The following is a 10533-nucleotide window of genomic DNA, read 5'->3' on the forward strand; positions in this document are numbered from 1 at the left end:
TGCCTTCTCTTAAGCAGAGCAAAGAAGTTAATTTTTTGCTACCAACTTGGCAAACTCTTTAGCGATGTTACTGGCGATCTATACAAGGCTGCAGAACCGGGGCCTTCTGCATGTGTCTTCTCCAGGGCACATAAGGGCTGAAGCTTTCTCAGTACTTGTGTAGCTTGCATCACCTCAAAACAGTCACCTCCATCCACACAGGTGTCCTTGGCAACGACAGACAACCCCATCAGCAGGCCAGGAGACCTGTAATCCTTCCAAGTGGGACTAGACATATGCATTTCTAAGAGGGAAGACACGAGTGTATCTACCAAAGCTTTGAGCCTAAGGCTGATGAATAGCTACTCTACGGCTGGCTTGATTAAATGGCCATTGAAGATAATGTAAACATCAGACTCCTCACTATAGATTGCGTTTTCTCGCTCCCTCTTGAACATCCTCACCCAGACCTCCTCTCCTTCCTGCAGGTCCAGCATCAGGCTCTGGCTCTGCATGATGCTCCGATCGCTGGGCTGGGCGTAGAGGATGGCCACCTCTTTCTCATTCTTCATCAAGTGCAGGTAGGTCTCCTTGAAGTTCCAGGTGTGGACGTTGAGGCTGAAGTAATAGATTCCTGCCACGTAGCAGAAGAACTTCCCTGTGAACATGTTGAAGTGCTTGTAGAGGTTCACGAACTCGGTGTCAAAAGTGACGTGCTGGAAGTAGTCTGAGCTATGAAGGGGTTTTCTCCGACCCACCGAGAAAGCAGCGTAGAGCTGCTTGCAGGAATGGCCTTGTGGGCCAGGTTGGCCTTTCTGTCCCTTCCGTCCATTAAAGCCACGTAGCCCTCTTTCTCCTTCCTTCCCGACTGCTCCAGGGTACCCCTTCTCTCCCATTTCGCCCTTCTCACCTGCGCACATAAAGGAAAACCTCGTCAGACATAAGCGCGTGAAGCCCCAGCTGCAGACACATCCTGCCAGAGGCAACCAGCAAAGCAGCTGCTAAAACACTGTTTTCCCAGCACAGATATCTGGAAGCATTGGTCAGACACCAGCACCTTCCTAATTCTCAGAAGGATAAAAATGCCAGGTGAAAGCTTGGCTCTACTGACCTTGTGGTGCCAATGTTCAGTGTCCAACAGTGGAACTCCATGGCCCGACCAGACCAGCTGCATGAATCCAGTATTCATGAACCCAGACCCTTCGTGCAGAAGTCAGGGCAAGAGAAGTTATTGAGTTTGCTGAGGTCTGATTTGGGCCTGGGAGAGGTGGTTGTGTTTGCCTGGTCTGTGTATCCCCGCTCACAGGACGCCGGGCACATCTCCTGTGTTATATTCTTAATTTGTGTTTGCCTGCCTCATCGAGACAAAAAATGTGCAATGGAAAAAGTGAGTGAGCGTCTTTCCTCGTTTCTAACTCTACTGTTCAGTAATTCTGCAATAACATTTGCACCTGGTTTTCAGTGTGACCTAACTTGAGCTTCCAGTGATTCTGATTTTTGATGGATTAGATCCTTTTGCCAACTCTTCTTACTTGCACACATTTACAGCCTGTGCCATGTCACCCCTTGACCTTCTTTTGGGTAAATAAAGTGGATGAGTTTCTTGGTGCAGGGAGGAGCACAGCTTGCAAAATGAGAGTGAGTAAGATAAAGGATGTTATCACAGTAGTCAGCTTTACCCACCTTTGAGGATGGTGATGTCTATCGTGGGCTGGACTTTGGGGACCGAATAGGCAGGGTCGCTGCTCATCCTTGTGTATCGTGAGGAGATGATGGAGACGGGCTGCTCTGAAGGCCCGCAGCATCGCACGCACGAGAGGCGTCGCGGTTCCCGTCTCGGCAGACCCTTTTCCAGCACAGCACCGACATTCACGGTGGAGACCAAGAGCAGGAGAAACACAGCCCTCATCTTCAGCGGAGCCAGCTGGACCGAGCAAAGGAACAGAAACGATTAACACGGTGATTCAAATCAGAGCTTCTGATGGGCCATCTGTTAGTGTTACCCTAAGGTGCATTTCTCCTGATTAATTATTAGCTTATCCTGTAGTGGCACCAGGAGACTCCAGGTAGGAAGGGTGCCCCACTGCGTACTGTTTACAAGCAATGTAAAAGGTAAGCCCTGTCTCTTATTACCTACAGTTGAAATATCTGACAAGAGACACCGGGTAAACAAAAAAAAAAAAAACCCACACCACCAAAACCTGCTGAGATTGGAAGCTGAGGCTGAGATGCTTATAGCTGTTGTAGCAAGCTCGGCTCAAGGCAGAGTTTCTGCCGGGCTGCTGTTGGAACAGCCCTTGCAAGAAGTGCTGGGTGAAAGACACGAAGTGTAGCTCTGTTGGTTTGTTTATTGCATCGCCATCCTGAAAAAATCCAAAACCAGATGCAGAAAACGAAACTTTATTTAAATATAGAGCCTAAACCTGATTTTTTTTTGGAGGAAAAACCTGAAGGGGAATGAAACTAAAAGAAATCAAAAGCATTTGTCTCTTTAGGTAGTTTCTTGCAGCCTCTTGCTGGTAATCTCTTTCCAAGGTGACTTCGCCAAGCGGTTTGTGGCTTTGACCATACTCATGTGCTCTTCCCAGCAGAATTGCAGTGTACGCTTTCCACTTTTATTTTCCAATGTGCAGAATGGAAAGCCAAATAACTGCAACAAACAGACCGAACTGGGACATGCTTTGCACAAACGCTAGTTTTTGAGGTTGTCTATTCCATTTTCATCTGCTACTGGCAAGCTCCGAAGGCCGTGATTACTGGGTGAAATGAAAAGAAAGAATGTTTCAGGTGGTGCAAAGGAGGTGACTTTTCTCTAGCTCCCCACCAACCTCCTTCCTACCGAGGGACTGGAGCTGGAGACAGGCAATGCCTCCTCGTACCGTGTATAATTAGTATCATTCTACTGATTGCAGTGGTATCTCATACAAGACAGATTTTGGACCGATGCCTTTTTGGACCTTATCCAAAGTCCGATTAGTCAGATGGGCTCTTGTTGACCTCAGGTTGGGAACAGCTTTTACAATTCCTCTTCTACCAGCTTTAATTCCTGGAACAGGTGGGGAAGGTAGTAGCTGGATGCCCTGGCTTACAGAAATAACTTGATGGACACACGGGTCCCATCTGCAGAGGGAGGGAATCTTGCCTTGGAGTTCTACAAAGGCTTCACCGGGCACAAAATGGGCCAGTTGAGAAACTATGGAAAAAAAAAGTGTCAGTATGGGATGAGATACTTGGATTGTACCAGCATTCCTGGGAGATGCTTTCTTCGAGTTCTTACCTGCCCCGAAAGAACTGTCATTCACACCTTTTATTACTTGGTGTAATCCAGCTCCCTGCAAACCTGATGAATACTTATTAGCAGCAACATAATACCTTTCCTTCTGACAGCAGTGCAGGTTCTTTCGTCAAAACTGTCAGAACTTCAAATGATCTTGCTATTCATTATTGTACCTCATTCTAGGTACAAGTCTGAGGAGGGATTGATACTCCTTTTACATCAGTGTTCAGGGCCTGAATTTCATTTTCATTAAGTCCTTTTTAATTTTCATTCACTTCTTAAGCCATCTTTGTGCTGCCAAACAGGAACAGAAATGCAATGCAAGTCTAAATGGACAGCAGGTCATAAATAACCAGCCCATGCGCAACCAGAACAGAAAGTTTGCACTGCAGAGAGCTTTTGGGGTCTGTGTAATGTTTCTGGGGTCTCATCTGTGATGATTAAAGTTTGTGCATATACATAATGGTCTGAAGAAGACCCTATGTACACTCAAAGTCCCAGGCAATCAGGGTCAATACATCCTCTTTGGGACTAAAAGCTATTTAGCCCTTCTCAGGAGTGTGGTTAGGCAATAACCTGGGGATAAAGTGTAAGGCATTTGATTACATTATCAGAACATTAAAACCAGAGGACATAATTGCTCATAATACCTTCATGAAGGAGAAACAGTATTCATTAAGAGAGGCATTCATAATAGGTGTAAAGGAAAGGATTCATAAATATGAAGATACTACTTTACATTTTTATAGGCCATTATTCTCCCTAAGATGAATGACTTTCCTATTTTTAGAAGCTACTTAAGGGCGGGGGGGAAAGTCTGGGTGAAAAATCGGTGTTCAGGTTGTGCACATTTCACATTACGGTAATCCAAGCACCCATTGAAGAAATCGTGACCACTTGCATGATTCATGGACAGCAATTGCTCAGGTTATTGGCTAGAAATTGTATTTGGAAAAAAAAATGAACCAAATGATGCAGGAATCCAGTCAATTCAGGGTACCCTAGAGCTGCCGCCCCTACCACCACCTTTTCCTTCAAAAGTTACTGAAGTTAGTTCGCTAACGTGGCAGAAACATGCATTTGGTTGCAATATCGGTGGTTAACTGAAACTTTAATGATGTATGGGATGAAACAGTTTCAGATTTGCAGTTTGCTCGTAACAGACAAGAAAGGATGGGAGAAGAAGTAAAATAGGAAAGACGTGGAGAGAAAGGAGTCCGAGAGGCCTGCAAGGAAAGAATGATGAATTCAGCAGTTTGGGATTATGTTTGAAAGACATCCAGCACAAAACCGGAGATCAGGTGAAGGAAAATCTCAAACCAGAGATATCACATGTGCAACGGGAAATGAAACAAACCTGGCAAGGATTTCAATCTGGAGAAAAGAATGATTTGAGCCAAATTTCAGAGGAGAAGCAAATATAACTCTTGTGGTGGTGGTAAAGTCAAATCTGACATCCTAAAAAAAAAAAAAAAGATACAAACAGGATGAAGCTCAGAATTTAAGATTTGTGAGGTAAAGTGAGAGGTTGGCTTTGGCCATTTGGTTTTTTCCCTTAAAGATAATTACTGTGACCTTATTTTGTCAAATGTGGCGATGATGGATTTGACCTCAGCTGCACAGGTTTATCTTCTTCAGAAGAAGCAAGCAAGGACCTGGGCGTTGCTGTGCTATGGCCAAGACTCTCCAGAGCACAGGCTGGGGGGCTGCCCCTCCTGCACATCATTCAGATCCCTGCACGGGAGGGACATCCATCCTCCTTCCCACCGCCATCCGACATGCTCCTTGGCACCTGAAATGATGCACTAGTGCTGCACTGAAGGCTGCAAAACGGAGTACGTTCCTCCTTGGTCGTCCTTCACAACACTTCTCTAGGGATGGACAGGAGCATCCTGAAAGCAATAAATTAAAACTGGAAGTATAAATTATTGTCTTTGTCTTCCATACTGGGAACCTGCAAATTGCAACCTGGTTCAATTCAGAAATCTTATTTTTGCTATTGGATAGAAAAATCCAGACATGATGACAGAGAGGCAGACATCCTAACGGCTGGGAGGAAACTGGTCTCTTGTCTTTGGAGACTTTGCAGCCTGTAAAGGTTTCACTCAAGACCAAGAAGATGGTCTCAGCCCTCCCTCTCTCAAAACTTTTTCCAGTTCAGCTTCTTTGGCTCTGCTTTAACTCAGGTTGATTTTGAAACTGTTGATTGACAGCTGATGAGTTTGAAATATTTCAGTTGAAAAGCTTGCAGCGACGTGTATAAAAATGTAAATTGTTTTGATGCTTCTGACACATCTTGCAAAACACTTGCGAAGCAGAAAGCTCACACGAGGCTGAGCGCACAGCCCATTTGGTTGCAATAGGTAATTTTAAGATCAATTATTTGCTCTTCCCATAACACTTTCAAGCCTCCCTACTCCAAAGCCATGAAGCACAGAGCAGCCCCCAGCCTCTGCAAGTGGAACCAGGATGAAACCCAATAACCAAGCGTGAATTTAATCTGATGCTAAGGAAGAAATTCTGCATGTGCTAAATGAGCAGATCTATCTTTTGGGCAATATTTTGGCAAACAAAATGAAAATTTATGAATGATGAAATAAGACATCTGAACCTGATGAAAAGGCAGTTAATTTCAGTGAATTTTGGTGATGAAGATGGCTGGTGGTTGTGTTCATTATAACATGAGAATATATGTTATTGTTGGAGAGCGAGTTAAATGTAATGAAAGGTTTCTTTGACTGAAACCATCCTTTAGCTAAGATTTAAAAATGACTGTTTGATCTTTCTGTCCCTTTTCTTCCTCTCTGAATTTCTGAGCAGAAAGATAATATTAAAATATTACCAAAAGGGATTGTTTATTCAGCTATTTCTGCCTGGCCTAGCACAAGAAGAAAAAGCAAGTGAAAATACCAATCTTCTTGCTTTAAATTCGAACGCTCCCCTTGCTCAGACCCTTTTGAAAGGATGCGTCTGTCTTTCTAACCAGAGCTGGCAATACGAACCCTCTCATGGCTCATGCCTCAGTGCTGGCGAGGATGCGATGCCCAAAGCAGGGACACCGTTGTTCACCATGATCAATCCAAGGCAGAACAGATGATTAAATAACGCATTTTGGCTCTGCACTGACCTTGGAAGTACCTTGACTTAAATACAATCCATCAAGCTTTTTATTTACACTTTTTTTTTTTTACCTGCTATGAATAACCTGCATCGAAAGTGCTGGTTTTCTGGTGACACCTGGCATTCCTGGTATCTGCCAGCAAAAAGAGATGCCACAAATCTTTTCTAGAGAAGGGCAGAAAACATTAGTTCCAGTTCAGGGAGTTAAATGATGTGATTCTTTCTTCTTATGTGCAACTTCTTATTTAAATATAATTTCTTGACATTATTACAGCTGGAGAGAGCACCTTGATTGATTTTTGTTGTTCATGATTGAGTTTAATCTTACAGCTCAAGGTAGACAGTTTATGTATGAGGCACTTTTGCTCATGCAAAGCTTTCTAATCATTCTGTGTACCTGAAGAATTTTAACACTTTACTATAAAGGAATACATCTGGGCAATAGAAATAGTAAGAAATCCCCATAATATGTGCAAAACTAGCTTACTTGCTCTGCACACAGAGAAAATAAAGCAAGAAGACAAAGCAAGTCAGCGTGGAGGTTGGACCAAAAGGTTTTCCCTATGGTTATGCACCCTGAGCCCTAATCTTGGCCAAACTTTGTCTGGTCCATTCGCACTGCAAGCAGCCCTTGTGGGGTGTACAGGGGATGTCAAAGATCTACTTTAATCTGTCCCAGCCCGTGTTTGCACTGGGTAACACTGGAAGTATGTTGTTACCTTGCAGGGATGCCCAAAGAATAAATCCCACTAATAACTGTTCTGAGCTCACATGCTGCGATGTCGAGGCAGAAATTGCTCTTGGATCCCTGAGCTATGCTTTAAATTTCTGCAAACCTTTTCCTTCCTGTTATTCCTAGGGCTTTACATGGAAAAGCAATCTATGACTATCTTTGCTTTAAATTCACAGTGCACAGGGCAACGTCAGCCACTGCCCATTTTAATTAGTGAGAACTCTCGACTGAAAACCCAAGAGGGCAGTTAAGACTAAAACCTTTCTTGAGCCGCAGAGATGGAAAACACATGGATGTGTCAGCCGCGAACCTCGGCATCGTTCCGGAGACAGAAAATATGCCAGTTCTGCTTTTTTACCTTTTGTCTTCTTTCAAGCCCCGACCTCCTCACTGCTCCAGAGCTCCTTGCATCACCAGCAGCAGGAAATGAAGCATCGTTAGGGCCGGGTTTGTCTGGACACTGGACTTCCTCTTGGAAATGATTTGTTTGGGATTTTTTTTTATTTTCTTCCCCAGGAGGATCTAAAATTTCTTCATGAGCAACTTATTGTAGGAAAGCCCAAAATACTGAAGGAGCTCGAGCATTTTCCCAGGAAAAGCTGCAACAGCTCAGGGGTTCCTCTGCCCTCTCCTCTCCGACACAGTGCCACAGAGATGCTTCACTCGAGCCGAGCATCAGGAGCCTGTCTGCAGCCATGAAGTGATTTGAGGGCTCACAGACAAGATCATTTGGATCCCAAAGAGCAACGTGTTTTAAAAATTTCCACTGTCTGTAGTGGTTTGCAGCTGACCGACGGGAACGCCCTCTTGTCCGCAGCGTTTGTACAACGTGCTGGGGTGATGCAGAAGAGGGGTTGGGAGTGTGGCTAGAGACAGCCGGGGCGGTTCGAGCCCTGCCAGTTGTGAGCGGGGCAGGAATGGAGGCAAAGCCGGGATCCGGCCATGGAGAGGTCCAGGGGCTGTTAGCTGCGTCCGTGCTTGTAATGGCCTGGGTGGACATTTGGTCAGTGAGTTTGTAGCTCCATTTCTAATCGACTGGTTTGTTTTTTATTTTCTGGTGCTTTTTTAGCATGTACCTCTTTCCAATGTGGGTGAATTGTCCCAATTCCTCTGTCCCGGGAGGAGCTGACCGTGAGCAGCAGCGGCTCATGCCATCACCATGTGCTCTCTCCAGCTGCGATTTCACCCGTCAGGCATGGGAAGAGATGGAGATCCCAAACAAACATCCCTTCCTATTACCTGGACGTGCGTAGACCTGGGGGATTGTCTGGATTTAACACAGTTCCCTGTGGGCACTATGGAAGGAGAGGCTGTGCCTGTATGGAAATGGTCCTGGGCACCTGGATGAGTGCCTTCCCTGGTCTGCGACAGGGGCTGGTATCACACTTCTCTCAGCGCAGACAAGGAGCAAAAGGATGTTTGCTGGTTCCTAAGCAACCAACTCTTCCCTCTCTCCTTCTCCTCCTCCCTGCCTGAACCTCGGACGCCAGGAACATGCCTGCAATGTCCTGGAAATGGCCCTGCTCCGGGCTGGGCGGCTCCTTGAAAGCGGTCCCAACTCCACAGCAAGTCCAGGCAGTGATTCAGCCCGGCGCCGCCGAGGCACAAAGCAAGTTACAGTAAGTCATTCCCAGGGCAGCTTCTCTGGTAGAGCAAATCACCCTGACGAAGCGGACACCCAACCCTCCTTCTCCCTTCCCAGCGGAAAGGCAGCTTTCCTGTGACTTGCCACTCCTGACCCCATCGCTCCAGGAATTTGGCTTTCTGCGTGCCGAAATAAAGCAGGCAGAGATACAAATAGATAAATATAAATATATAAATAGAAATAAAACCTGCAGCAGGTCCCAGGCAGGGCTGTCCATGCTGGGTGGGTGGGAGCACCAGGACATGGGTGCTGGCAGCGGCAGGACCATCCCGTCCCGGCACAGCTGCAAACCCCTGCTCGCAGCTCAGGAGCGAGCAGCACATCTCAAACAGCTGCAGTTCCCCGGTGAGGCTGGAGAAGCAAAGTCCCCTGAAAGTTTCCATGTCTGTGGAGGACGCCAGGAAACGGTGTTTTCCTGCCCTGGGCTCCCACGGCGGCGGGGGAGCTTGCGTCGGATCGGCCATCGTGCCTCTCCCACTGCTCAGGCACAGCTAAGAGCAAAGTCGGACTGGAAGAAAGCATCGTTCTGGAGTGCTAAGGGTGGTTAATGAAACCAGGAGTGTTAATAGGATCAAATCAAACCCACCTCAGCAATAACCTGGCCTTGCACTTATTTCGCCTGCTGCAGTGGAGCAGAAAAAGCGAGACGAAGCAGCGCAGGCAGAGCACCTCTTGTTATGACTCACCCAAGCAACCTGCCTCTGCAAGGCAGCAAGACTTTGTTGTTCCCTATAGCAATAGTAATTTTTTTCCCCCAACTTACTCAGATCCATTTCACTTACCTTGTGACTCAGAGCCCCCTGCCTCTTACTTTCCTTGCTGCTGCTTAGCAGGATGCATAATATGAAAGCTGCCGTTCATTCAGGTTCTTTAGCTCTCCGTGGCGGCTGCAGCTTCCTAGCCCGAGTCCAAATGAAACACTGAAAGTCAGTCCGGCTCCTTAGGAAACCCAGCAGCTAGGTTGTTTGCAAAAGGAGAGCTTTTTCTTGTTTCTTTGCTTGCACCAACTTGTGCTGGGTTCCTGCGCTTCTGTCCTGGTATAGTTTCCTTAGGACTCACAGCCAGTCTGCTGGGTTGCACGGTGCCTCTCACAATGATGGAAATGAAGACCAAAAAAATTTGTGAATAATAATAAAAAAAATGTATCAAAAAACCACAGACCCAAAACCACATCCAGTGTTCCAGCCAAGAGAGAAAGTGCTGGGATCACATGGAAATAATTTTTCTTTGGGAGATTTCAGCATCTTTTTAGGCAGGAGAAAGGAGGAAAAAAAAAACCACCACCACAATAAAATCTCTGACTTTTGTGCATGGGCTGTAAAGGTGGCAAAAGCATCTTGAAGGGGTGCAGCAATGGAAAGCACCCCTGCAGTGATGCTGGGGGAAGGAGTAGGTGCCCAGCCAGGTGCCTGGGGACAAGCCGGTGCTAAGGGAGACGTCACCCCCCTGTCCCATGCACCTCCCTGCAGAACAACAAAGCACTTTGCTTCTGCGTGAGCAGATTTGGGGCCAATCTCAGGAAGGTGATGCGCAGCTGCAGCATGCTGTTTTCCCTCCCTGCTTCACAGGTTGAGGGGATAACGCCTTACGCCAAACCAGCCACGGCAGGATGGGATGAGTGTCAGCATCCTATGAATGGGAAAGGAAGGGAAGGTCACACAGAAGCACAGGGGTGAAACTTGCTCAGTGTGTGTTTACAGACAGTCTTCTCCCATCACTACCTATTTGCTGGTGGTGTGTTTTGCACTAACTTTTCCATGACACCCAGAAATGCCTGGG

The 10533-nt window shown here is 46.4% G+C and overlaps 1 protein-coding gene across 1 annotated transcript; it reads right to left on the minus strand.

Moving 5' to 3' along the window:
* Positions 1–341: 341 nt before the first annotated feature.
* Positions 342–9840, minus strand: C1QTNF8 (C1q and tumor necrosis factor related protein 8). Its single transcript, XM_009698194.1, has 3 exons — positions 9537–9840; positions 1663–1903; positions 342–889 (listed from the first exon to the last, which is right to left on the minus strand). The coding sequence occupies exons 2-3, from the start codon at positions 1886–1888 to the stop codon at positions 342–344; spliced, it is 774 nt and encodes a 257-aa protein (XP_009696496.1). The 5' UTR covers positions 1889–1903; positions 9537–9840.
* Between the last annotated feature and the right edge of the window lie 693 nt (positions 9841–10533).

The sequence above is a fragment of the Cariama cristata genome, unplaced genomic scaffold (genome assembly GCF_000690535.1).
Source record: "Cariama cristata isolate BGI_N322 unplaced genomic scaffold, ASM69053v1 scaffold12044, whole genome shotgun sequence".
NCBI lineage: Eukaryota > Metazoa > Chordata > Aves > Cariamiformes > Cariamidae > Cariama > Cariama cristata.

Coding starts and splice junctions, on each gene's coding strand:
- C1QTNF8 (XM_009698194.1), bottom strand. CDS start 1,888: ATGAGGGCTGTGTTTCTCCTGCTCTTGGTCTCCACCGTGAATGTCGGT. Junction 890..1,662: donor AGACATCACCATCCTCAAAG/GTGGGTAAAGCT, acceptor TTATGTGCGCAG/GTGAGAAGGGCGAAATGGGA.